A 24990-nucleotide genomic window follows, 5' to 3' on the forward strand; every position below is an offset into this window, starting at 1 on the left:
TTCATTTATGCCCAGTATACATGCTTGGTAACTGAAAATGTGAAGGGGGGGTTGTGGCTGAACAGGGGCCAGAGGTGCAGCTGATGAAACATTGGTTTTGGTCCGAGATGCTGGTGGTCTACTGCAACATCTAGTGGACGTGATTTTATTTACAGAACCTTTAATATTTTGTATGTAAAATCTTATTCAACAAAGTAACTGTATCTGTCAAGTCAAAGCAGATGTTAAAGTATATTTGGCTCTTCAATGCAGCCAAGCAAAAGTGTGTTCAACAAAAAATGACAAGACTCAAAGCACAAATGCTCCAGAATTTATTTTTTTACAATATTACCAAACTGTATCATATCATACTTTAACTGCACCTTAACTGCACTTTGGGTCACTGAATTATGTAACATAATAGTATTTACAAGAGATGTAGATCTCCTACATCTTGGTGTGTCAACTCTATAGCGTGAAATAATGAAAATATAATGTTGCAGAAATTCCCCAAATACATAAAAATATAAAATGAAAGGACATGTTCTAGACAAAAAAAGAAAAGACTCAACAAAAGTGATACACCAACACTAGATGGTACTACCTGGTGCCCACCTGAACTCTGAAAACCTCCAAGATAAGGAGTGGGAACAGGGAAACATGGGGAAAAGGCTGTGGACTTAAGAATCCAAGCAATTGCCTTTTTGAGTATGTACCACAGTTTTTATTGGTTTATTCATTACATCATAATCAGGGCTGTTGTAATCCATACTTTGTTTTCATAATAAATATTATTTTACAAATTAGATCCCTTTCTTTCCTTCATTGTAATTTGGAACGTGTCTAACTGCACACATCATACCTGGAGCATCAAAGCAAGTTTAAATCACAGGATTGCCTTTACAAATATAGTTTCTCACCTGTGTGGATTGTCATGTGGACTAACAAGCTATTGCTACATCTGAAGCCCTTCCCACATTTCACAAAAATATGGCTTCTCATCTGTGTGGATTCTCATGTGATTTTTTAATACAGACATGCTACAGAATCTTTTCCCACAGGTCTTGCAAAGGTACGGTCTCTCGTCTGTGTGGGTTCGCATGTGAAGTTTAAAGACGCTGCTCTGTCTGAATTTTTTGCCACAGGTGTTACAAATATATGGTTTCTCATCTGTGTGGGTTTTTAAATGGTCATTCATTGATGATTTCTGACTGAATTTCTTCCCACATGTGCTACATGAATATGGTTTTTCACCTGTGTGAATTCTTATATGAGTTTTCAGTGATGAAGTCCGAAAGAATCTTTTCCCACAGATGTTGCAGGAATATGGTTTCTCACCTGTGTGAGTTCTCATGTGGACTAACAAGTCACTGCTGCATCTGAAACCTTTCCCACAGGTGTTGCAAACATACGGCTTCTCACCTGTGTGGGTTCTCATGTGGAGCAGCAAGCTTGTACTAGTTCTGAACCCTTTCCCACATGTTTCGCAAGAATACGGCTTCTCACCTGTGTGGATTCTGACATGATTTTTCAATGCTGACGTCTGACTGAATCTTTTCCCACATGTGTTGCAAAGGTATGGCCTTTCACCTGTGTGGCTTCTCAGATGTACATTCAATTTGGACTCATACTTAAATGCTTTTCCACAAGTATGACACTTTAAAGACTTTTTATCCGTCTGAGTGTTACACTGACTCTTTGATTCTGGGTCTACATGCTCGCTTCCTTCCTGATCTTGGCTCTCAGCTACAGGAGAGTTGTGAGAGAGGAGCTGGTGGTCACTTTCCTCATTAGTAGGAGTCAACATAAAGGTATCAGTCTCCTGCTTCAGTACAAGCTGCTCTCCCTCCTGACTGGTGCAGAGTTCCTCCTCTTCCTCTTTAATCTGTGGAGGCTCTGGGTCCTCCTGGTCCAGACTGGAGTTCCTCTCCTGGTCACAGAGCTGCTGGTCAGTGAGAACCTCCTCCTCCTTACAGACATGTTGCTGTGGGAGCTCTGGAGGGACAAAGGGACATGACAAATAGGTTACTGATGTTAAGTGTGACTGTGTACCTGTGTGCAACCCGGTTTGTGACAGAAGACATCAGAGCAGATATGTATGAGTTAAATCTTTACATGCATGGGTGCTTTTTCAAACACTCCTGCATACCTCATGTCACTGATAATGACATATATTAAAACTATACTGCTTGAACTTTGGTGTAATTTACTTTTGTAACCTCTCACACCTACCAAATCCAAATTAGTCAGTTCAGACATCACTTATCACAGTCACTCTATCATGCTTATTGCACTGTGCACACTACAAAATTCCAGCAACCGCAATGCTCAACTCCCCTCTTCACCCAGCATTTCATCCTCTAGTCCACATGGACATTCGTGCCAAATTTGAAGGGATTCCCTTGAGGAGTCCCCAAGATAATGCGCTCACATGGCCAAAACTTTGTTTGGTGAGGTCACTTTGACATTGACCTTCAACCACCTAAAATCTGATCAGTTCATCCCAGATTCCAAGTGAATGTTTCTGCCAAATATGAAGAAATTCATTCCAGGCGTTACTGCGATGTTGTGTTCATAAGAATGGGACTGAAATAACCTGAAAACAGCACAGAGGCATAAAAAAAACAGAAAAACAAATGTGGTGGTTAATGTTGATATTCTGGCGAGCCGCCATTTGTCAATTTATGAGAAACACTGGATTGCGGCTATAAACTTTAACATCCCTGACAACCTCTGTAGTGTTATTTAGCCATAAGAATAATAAAACAGTCTTTACTGATGTTGGATGGAATTAAACTAACAGACATGAGGTGTAACAATAAGCATATTCACTGATTTTTTTTAAAGAAACAATAAGGCAGTACTTAGAGGGAAGTTTTTCTGAATATCTGAAATTGAAAATGTAAACTGGAGAATGGCTTGGTTTTTACCTTATCAATACTGTATCAAACATGGCTAAGAAAGTTTGTTTCAAAATGTTGCATTATAAACAGCCAGCTAGTTATCTTATTGGCAAAATGTGTTACTATGATAATCCAACTGATGACGCTCTTGAATGTCTGTTTAACTTCAGTATCCTTTATGCTAAATTCTTTATCTACAAAAAATCAACTTCTAAATTTTCACTTTTTCTCCTAGAGCTGAATTCTTTAATCAAGTCACACCGTTTGTTAAGCAACAATCTAAAGAGTAATAAGATTTTGGAAAATTATGGAATTTTTTTCCCTAGCTAAGAATGCTGATCTTACTCTTAAATTATTTTCGCCTGTTGTAAGATCAGGCTTCGTGTGTCAACCGTCCTTTTTTTAACAGATGTAAAGGCTTTAAGAAATCAGGACTTGGGTATTTACTGACGTAGAATACAACGTGAAAATATCTTGAGCTTGACCACAGCCAGTAAACAAAAAATCCATTCAAAAAACCCATAGACTTGGGGACGAAGAGCCGGAAGTGCTAAAATGCTAACTGATTTCTCGAATTTAAAACTCATTCCTGCGACACTCTATACATCACACGGTGTCATCATGAAGCCCAGCATTTCTCTGTGGACTTGAGGGGGAAACAAAACGTAATGCGAGGTCACGCAATAGTAGCTCATACCGTTCGGGCTCCGTGTTTTTACGGACCTCGAACTTAGTTCCTCTTGTTTATTCGTTAAAGTGTGTGCATTGTAGAAACACAAACATCTGCGTCAATTAAACCAAATGTAAACCATTAGGATCCAGTATGAGTCATGTCCCTGTGTTAGTTTTCATTCAGACCATTCTGGTTTCACAGACCTGTCCTGTGTAGCTTTATTTCGGGTTTCCAAACGATATCCAGCAGTCTGCGCTGACGATCGATCACTTCCTCGTACTCGACGATAGTTTTTTCAAAGACTCCGAATATTTCTTCAGCAGCAGCAGTTAGTCGCTCGTTGACAAACTCTCTCAGATACTGAACTGAAGACATTGTTGCTTCGTTACCACTGAAATATTTATCTGCGATACAACTACACCGTCGCCTTCAAGCTAACTACACACATACCTACAGCTAACGCTGCTACCGCTCACTTCCGCAAAGTGCTACACTGGAAAGTTCCGGCAGTGGAAATGAGTTGGCTTTCATTTCCGCCTTCAGTTATGATCGTGCATCTGTGTTCCTTCATTTAACGGGGAAATTTGGTTATTTTGTCTGAACCAACACTTTTAACTGACGTCTTTTCAGGCATTTTTTTTGATCGAACAATAATGTTGTATAAAAACATATAAGCAGGGATGGAAGAAGTTAACACAGGTGAGTAAAATTCAATGTAGAGAACATTCAAAATGTTGCTATAAACACAAAAATACTTTCAGCTAAATGTTAAAGTGTGAAACCTCCCCAGGCCCCTGTCCTGTTATTTATTTATTTTTAACCCCATTCACATACTGATACATAGTTTGACAAGGCATAAAATGATAAGGTAATTTTAAGTTTTTGTATTTAAAATATTTAGTAAACATAACTGTATATTTGCCTTTGAAATATAGTCAAGTTTGAATAGGATGCAATAACAAAATACATAAAAAAATGAAATGAAAGGACAAACTGTACACAAAAAAAAGACTGTAGTTGGCAGGATGACAACATAAGTGACCCAACAGCAGTAAATGGTTTCTCAGCTTCAACATCAGAGGTAGAGTATAAAAATAGCACACACAAAAAAAATCACATAACATTTGTTGGAACTATGAATTCAATGTGAAAACAAATATTTTAATATTTTACAAGATCTGGGAAATTACAGTTGTTTCAAAGAAATTCTGCTGCAACAGAAAGTAAGTCACGTGAAAGAAAACATTAGGCTAGTTTAACAAAACCTGAAGACATTGTTGACACTGTACTACTCTACACTAAGATACATCCTCTCTGTGGGAAATGTTATACATTCAATTACAGAAATGTATCTATTGCAAAAGTGTATTTCATTCAATTGCTGAACCCTCTCCACACAAGTTTCATCTTGATGGTTTCCCCTGTGTAAAATGATTTTCAGGTGTTTTTTCTTTTACAACTGTCTGATTTGAGGAAAAACTTTCCCCACAAGAGCTGCAATTATGTGGCTCTTCACTTCTGTGGGATCTTGTTTGTTTTGTCCATGAACCACTACAACTGAATCCTCCCACATCCCACACTCCTACATATACTAGGCTAAATGTGTGATCTCATTTACCTTCCCAACTGAGATACATCAAACCATCTTTTCCCTCAGATGTTGCAGTGATGTAGTTTCTCGCCAGTCTGGGCTCTTCTCATGTGGATTGTCAATTATCCCCCAAGTCTGAAAGTTAAGTAAGTATACAACTTTCAACCTTTATGAATTCTTATGTGCTTTTCCAAGTGTGGCTTTCGATAGAATCTTTTCCCACAGGTGTTGCAGGAGTACGGCTTCTCTCCCGTGTGGGTTCTCATGTGGTATTTTAAGTCACCACGACATCTGAAAGCTTTCCCACAAGTCTCACATGAATATGGCTTCTCACCTGTGTGGATTTTAAAATGGTTATTCAAATGTGTTATCTGACTGAAACTTCTCCCACAGATGTTGCACAGGTATGGCCTTTCACCTGTGTGAGTTCTGACGTGGAGTCTTAGGGAAGTCCTATATCTGTAACCCTTGCCACATGTTTTGCAAGAATATGGCTTTTCATCTGTGTGGATTGTCATATGTTGTTTCAGTAATGACATTGTACAAAAACTTTTACCACAGTTCTTGCAAAGGTACGGCTTCTCACCTGTGTGGATTCTCTTGTGGACTTTCAAGTTACCACTAGTTCTGAAAGATCTCCCACATGTCTCACAAGAATATGGCTTCTCACCTGTGTGGATTTTCAAATGCTCGTTCAAATGTTTTGTTTCTCTGAAACTTTTCCCACAGGTATTACAAAGGTACTGCTTCTCACCTGTGTGGATTCTCAGATGCATATTCAATTTATAGTTATACCTAAACTCTTTTCCACAAGTGTCACATTTGAAAGACTTTTTATCCATCTGAGTGTTACAGTGACTCTTTGACTCGGGGTCTACATGCTCGCCTCCTTCCTGATCTTGGCTCTCAGCTACAGGAGAGTTGTGAGAGAGGAGCCGGTGGTCACTGTTTGGTTCTGGTTCTCTGTGGTACCTTTCCTCATTATTAGGAGTCAACATCAAGGTATCAGTCTCCTGCTTCATTACAAGCTGCTCTCCCTCCTGACTGGTGCAGAGTTCCTCCTCTTCCTCTTTAATCTGTGGAGGCTCTGGGTCCTCCTGGTCCAGACTGGAGTTCCTCTCCTGGTCACAGAGCTGCTGGTCAGTGAGAACCTCCTCCTCCTTACAGACATGTTGCTGTGGGAGCTCTGGAGGGACAAAGGGACATGACAAATAAGTTATCAATGTGATGATGGAAAAACATACATCTTTGTTTGGTTCTATTTCATCATTGAGTAAGAATAAATAAGATGAGATGAAACAATAATTAAGACAAATAGATGACCTGTAAAAAATAATGACAGGTGAATTGAAACCAACAAAATAGGGAAAAATAAAACAATAACTAGGACCAGCAAACCAGACTAGTGTAATGCACAGCTTAAAAGGGATGTTTTTAGTTTTAAAAGATGATAGCTTTGGAGCACACCTAACAGCATGGTTAAGATGTCTTGACGGCTTGAAGAACAAAAGCTAAAGGCAGTTTCACCACTTTTCAGAAAAATCCAGGGAAATAACCAGACGGCCTGTTACAGTTGACTTATGAGCCTAGATGACTCATAGCTCACAAACACGTCAGAGAGATATTAGGGTGCCAGATCAAGGAGGACCTTAAAAGCAGGTATTATAATTTGAAAGTCAATTTTAAAATTTAAAATAGTCTTAATGGTAACTGGAGTCAGGAGTTATCAAACCTGGAGTCCAGCCAATGAAACCAGATTGGAGGTGTCGGTGCTGCTGAAACATCTGATAATGTAAAGAACGACTAGTACTGGAACAAAGCACCTCAAGAGTAACAGCTAAAGGCTGTTCGTTAGTCCACCACACACAGATCATGGAGCATGTCCTGCCATAGACACCACAGAGGAAGCTGCTGCACTTAAAAAAAAATGGAAGAAAAAAAAAACAACTAAACATTACTGCACCTGAAGTTTGTCAAAGAGCAGCTTAACCAAGGACGAATTGTTTAGGAAGAACATGTATGTATGCAGTAAACACGGCACTGCATACCAACATGAAAACATCCCAAAGGTGAAGTAGGATGAAAGGAGGATCATGATTTGGGGCTTTGCCGCGTCTGGGCCTGGACGGCTCAGCATCACTGAGGGGAAAATGACTTCCCAAGTTTATCTAGGGATCTTTAGGATCCAGTATGAGTCATGTCCCTGTGTTAGTTTTCATTCAGACCATTCTGGTTTCACAGACCTGTCCTGTGTAGCTTTATTTCGGGTTTCCAAACGATATCCAGCAGTCTGCGCTGACGATCGATCACTTCCTCGTACTCGACGATAGTTTTTTCAAAGACTCCGAATATTTCTTCAGCAGCAGCAGTTAGTCGCTCGTTGACAAACTCTCTCAGATACTGAACTGAAGACATTGTTGCTTAGTTACCACTGAAATATTTATCTGCGATACGACTACACCGTCGCCTTCAAGCTAACTCCACACATTCATACAGCTAAATCTGCTTGTGCGCTGTGATTGTTTACTTCCGCTTGGTGTCACACCGTGAAGTTCCGTGTCGTGTCAAAAAGTGATCTTTGCAAAAACTGAGCAAATGTATGTCCCTGTGAAACTTTAATGTTTCTAGTGATCGAATGATCACAATTCTGGCCACAAGGAGTGTTTGCAGCACGAGAGTCACGTGATTACAGGCAACACCGTATTGTTCCCGATGTTTATACCTTGTGTTTTAGTGTGTCTAATACCCTTGTTTATATCTGGAAACGAGACTGTGATTAATATGATTTACGGAAGGCTTATATATGACACAAAGAAGATCTGCAGTTTTCCTTATTATCTTTGAAGGGCCAATACAACACATAAAATGCACTTTTCCACTTGCCAAAAAGTGATTACCTCCTACCCTGTCACTGAAACGATGTTTTTGTCTGAAATTGACTTGATTTCATTCTTGATTTTTACATTTGACTGTAGCCCACAGTTTCTTACCATTTGAAATACCTTTAAAGGCCCAGTATAACACACGTGGTGTGGTTACAGTGGCCTGTGCTAGAACTGGACAAGACATTTGTGCAGTTCACATTTTTTTATATATAAAATTTATAATATTTAAGTAGTATAAATTACATAAATAGTGTGAATCTGTTATTCTTGCCACCTAATGAAGATTTATTGTTAGAATAAAGACATGAAATCAATGTCATCAGCCTAAATGGTAGTAATGCATACAACAATCAGTGCCTAAAGGAACTTTGGCAATGAAATGCTGCTTATATCGTAGTAACTGTCATCATTCAGTCATCAATGTGGGAACATCAGTCTGAGTAAACAGCACTGATAGAAATATTCTTATCAAAATTCTTTCCACGAAGCTAGCACCTTTACAGAACCATGAAGTTCATCTTCTACAATTGTGTTTGTGAGTCACCTGCAAAGCAAGACAAAATAAAAATATTAAGTTGATTCAATCACAAAATAAATACAAATATGAAATGAAAGGACACACTCCAGACAGAAAAGACTCCGGTTGGCAGGAAGAAAACAGAAGTGACCCAGCAGGACTAAAGGGTTTCTAAGCTTCAAGTTCAGAGAGTTCGCAATCTACTCATTGCTGAGTGTAAAAATAGTTCAAAAATAGTACCGATACCACTGAAATTTCATGATTCTCGATACCAAATTCAATACCACAGCAAAAACCAGAAAACAACAGATGCTGCTGTGTGTGCTAATTACAGTTGTCATGAGAACCAATACTTTGGTACCAAGTCGACACAAAAATTCTGGAAATGTGACAGTACTTGTTTTTGTACAGTATTGTAGGCGTCCTTGGTACTGTAGATGTTGTACGTACTTGAGATGTGATTCTTCCGGGACAAGTGTTCTGGTCTGACATCAAACTTGAAGAGAAGAGGGCAGGCACAGTAAACAACAACACATGGAATATGATAATATTAATAGTAATATAGACATATAAAGAAAAATCAGGCTAGCTTAACAAAAATTAACATTGACAAAGCCAGTAATTACACTTTGCAAAACACAAAAGCTGCTGATCAACTGCTGCCTTGCTCAGTTGGGTTGTTTGTGTCATTGTGTGACTTTCAGTGGTGGAAGAAGCCGTCAGATCCTTTACTCAGGTAAAAGTACCACACAATAACATAAACTAACTGATTGAGAAAGTGGCTGAACAGCAACTAGGTCTGGGCAATTAACTGAAAAAGTATGAAAACTGACATTTAGGACTTCTCACTGACAATACTTTCTCATGTCAGTTAATTTGATTAATACTTTCCCCAGTGTGTGCGTTCATGAAGTGTCCCCTTAAAAAAACACTACCTCATGTTCAGTCACGTGACTCTGACACATCCTACAAAGAAGCTATGTCCACTGTTCAGACTCATTTTGGCTCTGGTGAAGACAACAGAGAAAAAAATGAAGTCAAATGCAAATGCTGCAGAAAAAAACTAATTCAGAGACCAAAGATAACGCCACCAGTCAGTTTCATCATTTGGAGAACAATCACATTGCCGAATACGAAAAGTGCATGGCTCAAAAAAAGAGACTTAGGAGTGTCAAAGTACTCATTCATTAACCGTAATCGAGGTTCAAATTTGAAATAATTGTGATATTGATTTGAAGTCGTATCGCTTGGGCCTACTAGCAAGTACCAAGTTCTGGGAGGTAAAATAACTATATTTGTTAATGGAGTGTGGTAATGATGGAATGGCTATATCTGGTTTAACAAAAAGATCTTTCTCTTTAACAAAGGGATGTTCAAGTCCTATCCATAATGTTGTCGCAGAGTGGTAAAAACAAGCACTGTAACATGGACTTACTTTAATATGGACAGCTGCCCCATTGTTTACATTGCAGCAGCAGTGTACCGTTCCTATGTGTCCACATGTGTCCCTGTGAATTACGTACACCAAAAAAACATGGGAAAATCTGGGCCAGGTTAAAAAATCTCAGTTATCCTTTAAGTCTTAAAGGTCTCCCACAAGTCTCTCAAGAATACAGTTTCTCACCTGTGTTCTCGCAACTGATCAACCATGACTCATTAAATGTTTCTCTCCAGGTGCTGCATGCAGACTGCTTCTCACCTGTGTGGTCTCTCAGATCTATATTCAAGAGGGACTTGTAATGAAAAGCTTTTCCACAAGTGTCACTTTCCAAAGATTATGACACCTGTATGAACTCTTATATGCTGTTTCAAGTGTGTTGTCCGATAGAATCTTTTCCCACAGATGTTGCAGGGGTACGGCCTCTCACCAGTGTGGATTCTCGTGTGCCTTTTCAATACTGAGTTTTCACTAAATCTTTTCCCGCATGTTTCACAAGAATACGGCTTCTCACCTGTGTGGGTCCTCAGATGTATGATCAATTTGGACTTCCACTTAAACGTTTTTCCACAAATGTCACATTTGAAAGACTTTTTACCTGTCTGGGTGTTACAATGAGTTTCTGACATGAGAGAGTTGTGTACATTGTCACTGTGACTTGTGTTTTTGAGATGTCTCTTCTTTGGTTGCGTCTCTGCATTTTTAGTTGATTCTGGGTCTACATGCTTACTTCCTTCCTGATGTTGGCTCTCAGCTACAGGAGAGTCGTGAGAGAGGAGCTGGTGGTCACTTTCCTCATTAGTAGGAGTCAACATAAAGATATCAGTCTCCTGCTTCAGTACAAGCTGCTCTCCCTCCTGACTGGTGCAGAGTTCCTCCTCTTCCTCTTTAATCTGTGGAGGCTCTGGGTCCTCCTGGTCCAGACTGGAGTTCCTCTCCTGGTCACAGAGCTGCTGGTCAGTGAGAACCTCCTCCTCCTTACAGACATGTTGCTGAGGGAGCTCTGGAGGGACAAAGGGACATGACAAATAGGTTACTGATGTGATGATGGAAAAAAAAATACAGAAGAAACAGAAAGCAATTCTTCTCTATGTACAAACCTTCAACACATTATACAGGCAATAGGGTTAGAAAATGTGGGCAGACATGTAAGCCCCTGAACTGAATATTTAATTTTAAATGTTTTAAGATTAAAATCGAGGCTCGGTCATGTTATTTCTTTATTTAACATAAGTGCCCCAAAGTTTTTCCTTCATGTGACACAGTGAAAACTCAAAATTAAATGTAAGTAGAGCTCTGATCAGGATCCAGTATGAGTCATGTCCCTGTGTTAGTTTTCATTCAGACCATTCTGGTTTCACAGACCTGTCCTGTGTAGCTTTATTTCGGGTTTCCAAACGATATCCAGCAGTCTGCGCTGACGATCGATCTCTTCCTCGTACTCGACGATAGTTTGTTCAAAGACTCCGAATATTTCTTCAGCAGCAGCAGTTAGTCGCTCGTTGACAAACTCTCTCAGATACTGAACTGAAGACATTGTTGCTTCGTTACCACTGAAATATTTATCTGCGATACGACTACACCGTCATCTTCAAGCTAACGATGCTAACCCATTGTTTACTTCCGCTGAGTGTCACATTGTTAAGTTCCGGCAGGGGAGAGTGAGCCTTTGTTTGTGTCTTCAGTTATGATTGTACATATGTGTCGTTTCATATCAAGGGGTAATTAGGTCATTTTCTCTGTACTACCACATTTAACTGATGTTTTGTTGAGCTACTTTACAAACACAAGACTGGAAGATGTTAGGAAATTACTTTCCGTACAGTGTAATTTAAGGTATGAACGGTGAAAGTGCTCATGGACAATGGCCCCTCTCTGTGTTGGTGCCATGATGATGGAGACGGAATTTTCAATACGGCATCATTTTTTATAAGATCATTCCAAGTTTTTATGTATAAAATCTTATTCAGGAAAGTAACTATAGCTGCTATATACAGTAAATGTAGTGGACTAAAAGTATATTTGACTGTGAAATGTACAGATGTAGAAGTATCTATAACACAAAATAAAGTGACTCAAAGGAAAACAAATCTGAGAATTTATTTGTTTAATTCACGTATTCAGTATTTTTATTGTGTAATTTATATTCAGTCTTGGCCATCTGAGGACAATCAATGTCATACTCAGGCTAACATACTTGAATAAATGGCTTCAGTTAACATTCAATCTGTGTAAATATCCATGTTCAATATGAGACATGTTAATTGATATAATAACCAAACTGTATCACATTATATTTTAACTTCACCACCAGCAAGTATTGCATTTTATAATTTAACTGAAAAGAAAAATTATGACTATAGCTATAAATCTATGAAACTAAATGATGACTGTCACAAAGATCTTCACCTTGAGGGATGCCATCCTTCTAAATATCCTTTATGTTATGTCAACAAAGTCATATGACTGACCTCAAGAGGCTTGAATCGCCTTTTTACAGCATTCAGGCAAACATGCCTCTTGCTCTAGCCTGTAATACCTCCATACGAAACTGTTCCAACAAAGTCAAAATTTCCATAACCCTCTGAGGTAAGGAAAACTGATATTGAGAATAATTCAAGCATAGACCTTTAAAAGTGTGCTGTGTGGGTTCATGGCTTTATATTTCAGACTTCAGTGTGAATCTAGTATTCTTACATTAGTAGCCTGCAAACAGCACTGAAGGAAATATTTTTATTATCAAAATTTGTTCGACAAAAATCAGCTTATGTACATAGCACCTTTTAAAAAACAATGTAGTTCATCTTCTACAACTTGTGTTTGTATGTCACCTCTAAAACATTAGAAAATACAAATTACATCAAACTGATTCAATCAGAAAATTATTTTTAAAATATCAAATGAAACGACATGGTCTAGATAAAAAAACTTGTTGGTAAGATGACCACATGTGACTCAACAGCATTTGAGGATTACTCAGCTTCAACACAGACTTTTGTCCACCCCTATACCTATGGTACAGTATAAAAACATTAACATTTCAAAGTTCAGTCATTTATATTCTTAGAAACTCTGCAGTCATTGTAAAAAAAAAAAAAAGATTTTTCCAAGGCCATTTTTCAATGCTCTACTCATGTGGACTGTCAATTCCCCATTAAGTCTGAAGCTCTCCGACATGTTCAGCGAGTACATGACTTTTTATTTGTATGGATTGTTACATGTCTTACCAAGTGTGTTTTCAGACTGAATCTTTTCCCACAGATGTGACAGGGGTACGGCTTCTCACCGGTGTGGGTTCTAGTATGCCTTGTCAAAGCTGACTTGTTGTTAAATCTTTTTCCACAGGTGTTGCAAAGGTATGGCTTCTCACCTGTGTGGGTTCTCATGTGGATCAAGAGGCCTTTACTTGATTTGAGACCTTTCCCACATGTTTCGCAAACATATGGCTCCTCACCTGTGTGAGTACTTAAATGAATTTTCAATGTTGGTCTGAAACTGAATTTTTCCCCACAGATGGTACACGAATATGGCTTCTCACCTGTATGGATTCTTGTATGCTTACTCAAGTCTGAGTTGGTACTAAATTTTTTCCCACATGTGTTGCAGGTGTACGGCCTCTCACCTGTGTGGGTTCTCATATGGACCAAGGATTCATAAGAAGTTCTGAAATCTTTCCCACATATTTCACAAGAATAAGGCTTCTCACCTGTGTGGATTGTCTTGTGGATAAACAAGTTTGTACGGGTACTGAAACCTTTCCCGCATGTTTCACAAAAATGTAGCATTTCACCTGTGTGGGTTCTTGTATGTTTAGTCAAGTCATACTTGTTACTGAAGTTCTTCCCACAGGTGTTGCAGGTGTATGGCTTCTCACCTGTGTGGATTTTTGTATGCTTACTCAAGACTGACTTCTCACTAAATTTTTTCCCACAGGTGTTGCAGGTGAATGGCTTTTCCCCTGTGTGGGTTCTCATGTGGACCAACAAGCGTGTACTGGAAGTGAAACCTTTCCCACACGTTTCACAACAATAAGGCTTCTCACCTGTGTGGGTTCTTGTATGCTTAGTCAAGTCATACTTGTTACTAAATTTTTTCCCACAGGTGTTGCAGGTGTATGGCTTCTCACCTGTGTGGGTTTTTGTATGCTTATTGAAGGCTGACCCATCACTAAATTTTTTCCCACATGTGTTGCAGGTGTACGGCTTCTCCCCTGTGTGGGTTCTCATGTGGATCAAAAGGCCTGTGCTTGATCTGAAATTTTTCCCACACGTTTCACAAAAATATGGCTTCTCACCTGTGTGAGTTCTTAAATGAGTTTTCAATGTGAATGTCCGACTGAATTTTTCCCCACAGAAGCTACAAGAATACGGCTTTTCACCCGTGTGAGTCCTCATGTGGAGTTTCATACTGTTATATCTGGAAGCTTTCCCACATATTTTACAAGTGTATGGCCTCTCACCTGTGTGGTGTCTCTGATGTATTTTCAAAGTGGACTTATTTTTAAAAACCTTTCCACAAGTGTCACATGTGAAAGACTTTTTGCCTGTCTGTGTGTTACAGTGACTTTTTGATTCTGGGTCTACATGCTTGCTTCCTTTCTGAGCTTGGCTCACAGCTACAGGAGAGTTGTGAGAGAGAAGCTGATGGTCACTTTCCTCATTAATAGTTATTGACATAAAGGTATCCTTCTCCTGCTTCAGTACAAGCTGCTCTCCCTCCTGACTGCTGCAGAGTTCCTCCTCTTCCTCTTTAATATGTGGAGGCTCTGGATCCTGGAGAACCTCCTCCTCCTTACAGACAGGTTGCTGTGGGAGCTCTGGAGAGAAAAAGGACATGAGAAATAGGTGCAACATAAATATTAAAAAGTGCCTGATACAGTGGTCTGTTAAATAAGTGGTCTGTTAAATAAGAATCAGTACAGATGAAAGGTGGTATATGACAGTCGAACATGACATTAATATCAGTAAATGATGTGATGTTTCAAAACGAGATCTGAGTTACAGAATAGGATTACGGCCACACGTGGACATTCTTTTTTTCAAATCAATATTCTATGTTTTTTTTTTTATTTCAAATGTGTCCTTAATCCTCCTTGGTACTTAGTAATTAAGTCCCTATGTTAGTTTTCATCCAGACCATTCTGATTCTACAGACCTGTCTTGCATAGCTTTATTTCAGGTTCCCAAACGATGTCCAGCAGTCTGTCTGTCTCCTGCTTCAGTACAAGCTGCTCTCCCTCCTGACTGGTGAAGAGTTCCTCCTCTTCCTCTTTAATCTGTGGAGGCTCTGGGTCCTCCTGGTCCAGACTGGAGTTCCTCTCCTGGTCACAGAACTGCCGGTCAGTGAGAACCTCCTCCTCCTTACAGACATGTTGCTGTGGGAGCTCTGGAGGGACAAAGGGATGTGAGAAATAGCATCAATACACAAAGTGAATTATCATTTGAGTCACTCTACCAGTGAAATGGGAGTGATAAGATGTTTATAAGATGAACACTATCAACACACCACAATCAGCAGTGATCTGTATTAATAAGAATCAGTATGTGCAGATGACAGGTTGTACATGACAGTGGAACAAGAGGGACACACAATCAGACACATTTAATCTCAGTAAATAATGGGAAGTTACAAAACCGGATATTGGGTATAAAAAGCTCCTGTTAGTTTTCATCCAGACCATTCTGATTCTACAGACCTGTCCTGCATAGATATTTTTCAGGTTTCCAAACGATGTCCAGCAGTCTGTCAGTCTCCTGCTTCAGTACAAGCTGCTCTCCCTCCTGACTGGAGCAGAGTTCCTCCTCTTCCTCTTTAATCTGTGGAGGCTCTGGGTCCTCCTGGTCCAGACTGGAGTTCCTCTCCTGGTCACAGAGCTGCTAGTCAGGGAGAACCTCCTCCTCCTTACAGACAAGTTGCTGTGGGAGCTCTGGAGGGACAAAGGGATGTGAGAAATAGCATCACTATACAAAGTGACTTATCATGTGTGTCACTCTACCAGTAAAATGGGAGTGATAAGATGTTTATAAGATGAACACTATCAACACACCACAATCAGCAGTGATCTGAATCAATAAGAATCAGTATGGGCAGATGGGAGGTGGTCCATGACAGTGGAACGTGAGGGACACACGATCAGACACATTTAATTTCAGTAAGTGATGTGATGTTACGAAACTGGATCTCTGAGTAAATAAACTCCTGTGTTAGTTTTCATTCAGACCATTCTGGTTTCACTGACCTGTCCTGTGTAGCTTTATTTCAGAATTCGAAATGACTTCCAACACTGGAGTTCCTCTCCTGGTCACAGAGCTGCTGGTCAGCGAAAACCTCATCCTCCTTACATACATGGCGCTGTGGGAGCTCTGAAGGATAAAGGAAAGAGGTTACTAATGTGATGATGGAAAACACAGATATTGGTTTGGTCTTGTTTTATTCTAAGACAACTCACAAATAACAAATGTACAGAAAGTATAAAATAAATAAAAAGTAAAATAAGAGTTTGCAAAGCAAACAAAATGCTGTGTGTAAAACTAAAGCAGAAAAAAGGATAAAAACAACAAAAGTTAAAATGAGTCATTTCACAGTGGTCCTGACCTGCTCCCAGTCATGACAACAAAGACTGCTGCCTCTCTGCTGCACTACTATCCAAAAATATCCTCTGTCCATGTCAAAACACATATCTGTGTCAACAACCAACGTTTGGTCGATTACCGGGCAGCCATTGACTGAAAGCTGTTTGAAAAGAGATGCATGAAAGCAGAATACAGAAGCATTCATTCCCCTTGTTTGGTCTTTGTTTCACAATTCTTCTATAATCTTGTAGTTCAGTCAGTTTCTCCTGTGTCTTATACAATCTGTATGTTTAATGTTTAGTCATTAAAAGTAAGAGACTCAGTCGTGTTATTTCTTTACATATAAAAACAAACTGCCCCAAACTTTTTCTTTCATGCGCAACAGTGAAAATTTAAACCACATGTTAGAGTAAAGCTCTAATCAGGATCCAGTATGAGTCACGTTCCTGTGTTAGTTTTCATTCTGACCTTTCTGGTTTTACAGACCTGTCCTGTGTAGCTTTATTTCGGGTTTCAATGACGATCGATCTCTTCCTCGTACTCGACGATAGTTTTTTCAAAGACTCCGAATATTTCTTCAGCAGCAGCAGTTAGTCGCTCGTTCACAAACTCTCTCAGATACTGAACTGAAGACATTGTTGCTTAGTTACCACTGAAATATTTATCTGCGATACGACTACACTATCGTCTTCGAGCTAAGTCCATACAACCTACAGCTAACACTATTCCCGCGATTACATTGTATACTTCCGCCGGGTGTCACACTTTGTTATTCCGGCTTGGAGACGTGAGTTAGCTTAAGTTTCCGCCTCCGGTTATGATAGTTCATCTGAAGGAAGATAGAAGGAATGAAGGATACAAAGAAAAAGATTATGCTAGTTTAATCAACGTTGATGGCACTGACAACATACTACATTTAACTAAGATATTGTGACACCATCTCAAATTGGAAATTCTATACATTTATTACAGACAAGACACATAGTGCTATAGTTATGTGAACCAACGCAAACTAAAGCACACTCATTTATTTAATGTTGTTCCCATTATTTCTTTTCAAATTAAAAAGAGGTGAAACTCAGAGCCTGAAGAACAAAACATGTTAGTCAGTATTCAACTTGGTTAACCAGGGCTAAGACACACACAGGGAAACAGAAGGTAGAAGAGAAGTTATGTGGTTTCTCATCAATATGTGCTCTTCTCATGTGGACTGTCAATTCTCCACTAAGTCTGAAAGCTCCTCCATGTTTTGTAAGGTTACTTCTGGATAAAACTACTGTATAATAATGTACTGTAACTTCAACCCTAGCTTGTGAGCTGCAACATAAAAGCACCTGTTGCATGTTTTAATTGAACTCTGAAAAGAACTCAAGTTATGGCTATAGCAGCAACTCTATGAATTACAACTACACCTTGAAGGATGCCATCATCTTACATATCTTTGAGGTCTTATGTTAACAAAGTCATGTGACATAAAGAGGCTTGGCTTGCTGTTTAAGAACATCCAGGTGAACTCGCATCTTCCTCTTACCTGGAACGCCTCCAGATGAAACTTTCAACAAAGTCAAAATTTCCATAACCCTGAAGGTTGGAGGAAACTGCAAGGGAATTCCAAAACAGATGTAGAAAAGTGTGCTGTGTGGGTTCAAGATGGTTCGTCTTCACATCCACCTCCAGCCTCTATGAACAGTGTCCTTGTAGATCTAGACTTCAGTGTGAATCTGTTATTATACATTATCACCCTGCAAAGCTTTTGTCATTTTATCAGATCCATCAGTGTGAGATCAACCTGAACAACCAGCACTGAAAGAAATATTTTCATTATTAAATGCTTTGATCAAAGTCAGTTTATTTGTATAGCATCTTTTACAAAACAATGTAGTTCACCCTCTACAACCTATCTTTGTGCATCACTTCTAAAACTTGAGAACATACAAACTACATCAAATTCATCCAATCAAAAAATTATTAAAAATAACAAATGAATGCACATGATCAATACAAAATGAACTAGATGGTTAAATGACCACATAAGTGACAAAACAGCGTTGAGAGTTTCTCGGCTTTAACATTACAGACCAGCCCACTCATAACTGTGATAGGGCATAAAAATCTAAAATTCAACAATATTTCAGAGTTCAGTCATTTATATTCTTAGAATCTATGCACTCACTGTAAAACTAATACTTTTCCAAGATCATTTTTCAAAGGCTCTTTACATATGGACTGTCAATTCCCCATTCAGTCTGAAAGCTCTCCAACATGTTCAGGAATTACATGAATTTTTATTTTTTATGGATCTTCAGATGTGTCACCAAGTGTGGCTTCTGACTGAACATTTTCCCACAGATGTCACAGGGGTATGGCTTCTCCCCTGTGTGGATTCTCATGTGGATTAACATCATTTGCTTAGTAGCGAAACTTTTCCCACACCTTTCACAAAAATATGGCTTCTCCCCTGTGTGCGTTCTTGTATGCGTGCTTAAGGATGTCCTCCCACGAAATTTTCTCCCACAGGTGTTGCAGGTGTAGGGCATCTCACCTGTGTGGATTCTCATGTGGACCAACAAGCTTGTACGCGTAGTGAAAACGCTGTCACACGTTTCACAAAAATATGGCTTTTCACCTGTGTGGGTTCTTGTATGGTTCCTCAAGCCTGTGCTGTTAGTAAATTTCTTTCCACAGGTATTGCAAGTATACGGCCTCTCACCTGTGTGGGTTCTTGTATGGTTCCTAAAGCATGAATTGTGAGTAAATTTCTTCCCACAGGTTTTGCAGGAATATGGCTTCTCGCCTGTGTGGATTCTCATGTGAACTGACAGACACGGATTTGAGCTGAAACTTTTCCCACACGTTTGGCAAAAATATGGCTTCTCACCTGTGTAGCGTCTCTGATGTATTTTCAATTTGGACTCATACTTAAAAACTTTTCCACAAGTGTCGCATTTGAATGACTTTTCACCTGTCTGATCGTTACAAGGTCTCGTTGCTGTGGGAGAGTTATAGACGTAGTCACTGTGATTTGTGTTTTTGTGACGTCTCTTCTTTGGTTGTGTCTCTTCACTTCCTGTTGATTCTGGGTCTACATCCTTGCTTCCTTCCTGATCTTGGCTCTCAGCTACAGGAGAGTTGTGAGAGAGGAGCTGTTGGTCACTTTCCTCATTAGTAGGAGTCAACATCAAGGTATCAGTCTCCTGCTTCAGTACAAGCTGCTCTCCCTCCTGACTGGAGCAGAGTTCCTCCTCTTCCTCTTTAGTCTGTGGAGGCTCTGGGTCCTCCTGGTCCAGACTGGAGTTCCTCTCCTGGTCACAGAGCTGCTGGTCAGTGAGAACCTCCTCCTCCTTACAGACATGTTGCTGTGGGAGCTCTGGAGGGACAAAGGACACAACACATAGTTTAGTAATGTCATGATAGAAAAACTCAGGTCTTGGTTTGTCTTATTTTATCCAAATTCAACTCACACAGAACACACTTAAATTATCCCAAAAGGATAAAAATATACAAATACAGTAGAGACAGTGCAAAACAAATCACAAGCAGCACACAAAGTGCTGTGAGTAAAACTGAAGCACGAAACAGGATAAAAACACTAAAAGAAAAAAAAAGGAAAAAAAAAAAGAAATTACTTCTACAGTGGTCCTGGCCTGCTTCCAAATCGACAACAAAGACTGCAATAAAGAACGATGCATTAATTTCCTTTGTTCTTCGTTTCACAATTCTTCTATTATCTTTTAGTTCAGTCAGTTTCCCCTGTGTCTTATACAACCTGTTTGTTTGATGTTGAATGTTTACTGATAAAAAAATTTGATATGTGACCCTAAAAGCAAATAAGCGTAGAGCTCTGATCAGTGTTAGTTTTCATTCATACCATTCTGTTTCACAGACCTGTCCTGTGTAGCTTTATTTCCGGTTTCAAAACTATATCCAGCAGTCTGCGCTGACGATCGATCTCTTCCTCGTACTCGACGATAGTTTGTTCAAAGACTCCGAATATTTCTTCAGCAGCAGCAGTTAGTCGCTCGTTGACAAACTCTCTCAGATACTGAACTGAAGACATTGTTGCTTCGTTACAACTGAAATATTTATCTGCGATACGACTACACCGTGGTTTCCAAGCTAACTCCACACATCGTCTAACGTTTTTCGCGCCGTTACATTTTATACTTCCGCTAGGTGTCACACTGTGAAGTTCCGGCAGGGGACTCGAGTTAACTTTTATTTCCACCTTCAGGTATGAATGTACACCTGTGTCGCTTCATTTCACATGGGAATTAGGTTATTATCTCTGAACTACCAAATTTAACTGATGTGATTTGGAGCTTTTTCGCAAATAATAACTTCGTATTTAACTAGCAGGGACAGAAGAAGTCACATTGTCACATTCATCTAGTTCCTTCCTATGCTACTTAAAAATATAATGTAATTCAGTAATAAACCAAACCCAGCTTTGCTCGGACTTAATGTTTTTATTCTTTTTCATTGTTTCTTAGCAGATGGATGAAGTGGAGATATCTATTTTTTCACCTACTTCTCTGATTACTGGATGGTTGAATAAGAAATGTTTCATAAGCTAATTATAGCTCATTTTTTGTGTAAAATGTATTCAGCAAAGTAACTGCGTCAATCACGTGAATGTAGTAGACTAAAAAGTACATGTGCCTGGGAAATGTATTTTACATGACATAAATTCTTCATTGTTAATCTGATATTCTTACATTATCACTTTTCAAATCTTTTTATTTGTATTTATAATTGCACAAGAAATTAAAAAATAAAAAAAAGCATTTTAATGCCCATGTTACTTCAGGCACTGATCGCTGTTGGCATTACTACCACTTAAACTAATGACAGACAGGTATAGTTAATTTATCAATGTGGTAACACTGGTCTGAACAAACAACATTTAGCGAAAAATCTTTACTATCAAAAATATTTGAAAAAATAAAGTCAGTTTATAATATAGCACCTTTTATAAAACATTTTATCTGCGATACGACTACACTGTCGTCCCCAAGCTAGCTCCACACATACCTGCAGTTAACGCTACTAGCACGCTTGTTTACTTCCGCTGGGTGTCACACTGTGAAGTTCCGGCAGGGGACGTGAGTAAGGTTTTATTTCCACCTTCAGTTATGATTGTACATCTGTGTCACTTCATTTCACAGGGAAATTATGTCATTATCTCTGAACTACCACATTCAACTGATGTCTTTTGGGGTTATTTTGCAAATAATAAGTTTTTAAGTATTTAATAAACAATGAGGTGGAGGCTGGATGAGGTGAAGATATCTATTTCTTCACTTACTTCTCTGACCACTTTATGGTTGAATAAGACATGTTTCATAAGCTAATTATAGCTAAAATTTTTTTGTGTAAATTGTATATGGCAAAGTAACTGCATCCATCAAGTGAATGTAGTGGAATAAAAAGTATATGTGCCTGTGAAATGTATTTAAGTATATATGACATAATTTCTTCATTGTTAATCTTATATTCTTACATTATAACTTTTCAAATCTTTTAATTTGTATTTATAATTGCACAAGATCAGAAAAACAACATTTTAATGCCCATGTTACCATGTTACGCTGTTGACATTACTACCACTTACAAACAGGTATAGTTATTGTTCAATCATCAATGTGGAAACACTGGTCTGAACAACCAACATTTACGGAAAAATCTTTACTATCAAAAATATTTGACAAAATAAAGTCAGTTTATTCATATAGCACTTTTTGTAAAACATTTTATACATCAATTTGATTCAATCACGAAAAAATAAAAATATAAAATGAAAGGACATGCTCTAGACAAGAAAAGATTGAAGTTGGTAGCATGACAACATAAGTGACCCAACAACACTAGAGGGTTTCTCAGCTTCAGCATCAAAGTTAATAATCAACTAACATAATCGAGGTAGAGCATCATATATATATATATATATATTTTTTTTTTTTTAAATTCACAGTTGTATGCACTAACTGTGAAATAAAAAGTTTGCCAATATTTGGGAGATTACAGTTGTTTCAAAGAAATTTTGCCGCAAACAGAAATATAAGTAACACCGTCATATGGAGGGGAAAATGAGGCTTGTTTAACCAAACTTGATGGCACTGATGACAATATACTACATTAAACTAAGATATTGTGAAACTTTCTCAATGGGAAATTTTAGAGATTCAATTATAAGCACAGACACAGTCCAATAGTTACGTAAACCAATGCAAAGTAAATCTGAGACTCATTAATTTAATGTTGTTCCCATTATTTCTTTTCAAATTAAAAAGAGGTGAAACTCAGAGCCTGAAGAACAAAACATGTTAGTCAGTATTCAACTTGGTTAACCAGGGCTAAGACACACACAGGGAAACAGAAGGTAGAAGAGAAGTTATGTGGTTTCTCATCAATATGTGCTCTTCTCATGTGGACTGTCAGTTCTCCACTAAGTCTGAAAGCTCACCCACATGTTAAGGAATTATGACTTTTTATGTGTATGGATTATTACATGTCTTACCAAGTGCACCCTCTGACTGAACTTTTTCCCACAGATGTCACAGGTGTACGGCTTCTCACCTGTGTGGATTCTCATGTGGACCAAGGATTCATAAGAAGTTCTGAAATCTTTCCCACATGTTTCACAAGAATAAGGCTTCTCACCTGTGTGGATTCTCATGTGAACCAACAAGACTGTACGAGTAGTGAAACCTTTCCCACATGTTTCACAAAAATGTGGCTTCTCACCAGTGTGGGTTCTTGTGTGCTTACTCAAGTCTGACTTGTCACTAAACTTTTTCCCACAGGTGTTGCAGGTGTACGGCTTCTCACCTGTGTGGATTCTGACATGGACCAACAAGCATGCACTAGTACTGAAACCCTTCCCACACGTTTCACAAAAATATGGCTTCTCACCAGTGTGAGTTCTTGTATGTTTATTCAAGTCTGACTTGTTACTAATTTTTTTCCCACAGGTATTGCAGGTGTACGGCTTCTCACCTGTGTGGGTTCTTGTATGCTTACTCAAGGCTGAATTGTTAGTAAATTTCTTCCCACAGGTGTTGCATGTATATGGCTTCTCACCTGTGTGGGTTCTCCTGTGGATCAACAGACCCGTACTTGTTCTGAAACTTTTCCCACATGTTTCGCAAAAGTATGGCTTTTCACCTGTGTGGTGTCTCTGATGTATTTTCAATTTGGACTTATTCTTAAAAAGTTTTCCACAAGTGTCGCATTTGAATGACTTTTCACCTGTCTGAGTGTTACAGTGACTCTTTGTTGTGGGAGAGTTGTATACGTTGTCACTGTGACTTGTGTTTTTGTGATGTCTTTTCTTTGGTTGTGTCTCTGCATTTCTAGTTGATTCTGGGTCTACATCCTTGCTTCCTTCCTGATCTTGGCTCTCAGCTACAGGAGAGTTGTGAGAGAGGAGCTGTTGGTCATTACCCTCGTTAGTAGGAGTCAACATAAAAGTATCAGTCTCCTGCTTCAGTACAAGCTGCTCTCCCTCCAGACTGGTGCAGAGTTCCTCCTCTTCCTCTTTAATCTGTGGAGGCTCTGGGTCCTCCTGGTCCAGACTGGAGTTCCTCTCCTGGTCACAGAGCTGCTGGTCAGTGAGAACCTCCTCCTCCTTGCAGACACGTTGCTGTGGGAGCTCTGGAGGGACAAAGGGATGTGAGAAATAGCATCAATACACAAAGTGAATTATCATTTGTGTCACTCTACCAGTGAAATGGGAGTGATAAGATGTTTATAAGTTGAACACTATCAACACACCACAATCAGCAGTGATCTGTCAATCAATTAAATTTGTAGGAACTATGCTCTGTGAAATGTGACAACATGCAACTGAGATGCTGTGACCACTGTGGGAAATGTTCTACATTCAATTACAGAGAAGTATCTGTTGCAAAAGTGTATTTCATTCAGTTGCTGAACCCTCTCAAATAAACTCTCCAGTAAACTGATTCTCAGGTGATTTTTTCAACTGTGTGATTTGAGAAAAAACTTTTCCCACAAGAGCTGCAATTATGAGGCTCTTCACTTTTCATCTTTTCCCGCCAGTGTTTCAGTGATGTGGTTTCTCTCCAATGTGAATTCTTTTCCTGTGGACTGTCAATGCACCACCAAGTCTGAACGCTCTCCCACATATTGTGGTAAAAGTAAATATAAGTTTGTATGTGATTGTATGTTTCAAGTATGTTACTTCTAATCTATATGAATTCTTAGGTGCCTTCACAAGTATATTCTCTGACTGAATCTTTTCTCTCAGGTGTTGCAGGAGTACGGCTTCTCACCTGTGTGGGTTTTCAAATGGGAATTTAATGCTGAAATGTGTTTGAATCTTTTCGCACAGGTGTTACAGGAGTACGGCTTCTCACCTGTATGAGTTCTCATGTGGACTTTCAAAGCACATCTTTGTCTAAAAGCTTTCC

At 39.0% G+C, this 24990-nt stretch overlaps 4 protein-coding genes across 6 annotated transcripts; all 4 read right to left on the reverse strand.

Moving 5' to 3' along the window:
* Positions 1-309: 309 nt before the first annotated feature.
* On the reverse strand, positions 310-1886 carry LOC111233264 (zinc finger protein 239-like). Its single transcript, XM_022761040.1, is given in 2 exon segments — positions 310-961; positions 963-1886. Coding segments are annotated over 2 exon segments (906 nt in total). The 5' UTR covers positions 1787-1886; the 3' UTR covers positions 310-879.
* A 2459-nt stretch (positions 1887-4345) lies between these two features.
* On the reverse strand, positions 4346-6237 carry LOC111233265 (zinc finger protein 239-like). The gene has a single exon (XM_022761042.1). The coding sequence runs from the start codon at positions 6166-6168 to the stop codon at positions 5308-5310; it is 861 nt and encodes a 286-aa protein (XP_022616763.1). The 5' UTR covers positions 6169-6237; the 3' UTR covers positions 4346-5307.
* A 6605-nt stretch (positions 6238-12842) lies between these two features.
* Positions 12843-15810, reverse strand: LOC111233258 (zinc finger protein OZF-like). Of its 2 annotated transcripts, XM_022761033.1 has the most exons (4): positions 15682-15810; positions 15141-15371; positions 13525-14802; positions 12843-13356 (listed from the first exon to the last, which is right to left on the reverse strand). In XM_022761033.1, exons 3-4 carry the CDS (start codon positions 14660-14662, stop codon positions 13166-13168), a joined length of 1329 nt encoding a protein of 442 aa, XP_022616754.1. In that variant the 5' UTR covers positions 14663-14802; positions 15141-15371; positions 15682-15810; the 3' UTR covers positions 12843-13165. The 2 variants fall into 2 exon arrangements, with proteins under 2 accessions (XP_022616754.1, XP_022616753.1); XM_022761032.1 differs by having other exon boundaries at positions 12843-14802.
* Positions 15811-18423: 2613 nt separating this feature from the next.
* On the reverse strand, positions 18424-24084 carry LOC111233263 (zinc finger protein 239-like). 2 transcript variants are annotated; one of them, XM_022761039.1, is made up of 2 exons: positions 23085-24084; positions 18424-19470 (listed from the first exon to the last, which is right to left on the reverse strand). In XM_022761039.1, exons 1-2 carry the CDS (start codon positions 24021-24023, stop codon positions 18844-18846), a joined length of 1566 nt encoding a protein of 521 aa, XP_022616760.1. In that variant the 5' UTR covers positions 24024-24084; the 3' UTR covers positions 18424-18843. The 2 variants fall into 2 exon arrangements, with proteins under 2 accessions (XP_022616760.1, XP_022616759.1); XM_022761038.1 differs by lacking the exon at positions 18424-19470 and having other exon boundaries at positions 22564-24084.
* Positions 24085-24990: the final 906 nt, after the last annotated feature.

The sequence above is a fragment of the Seriola dumerili genome, unplaced genomic scaffold, assembly GCF_002260705.1.
Source record: "Seriola dumerili isolate Sdu_G_001 unplaced genomic scaffold, Sdu_1.0 BDQW01000383.1, whole genome shotgun sequence".
In the NCBI taxonomy this organism is placed as follows: domain Eukaryota; kingdom Metazoa; phylum Chordata; class Actinopteri; order Carangiformes; family Carangidae; genus Seriola; species Seriola dumerili.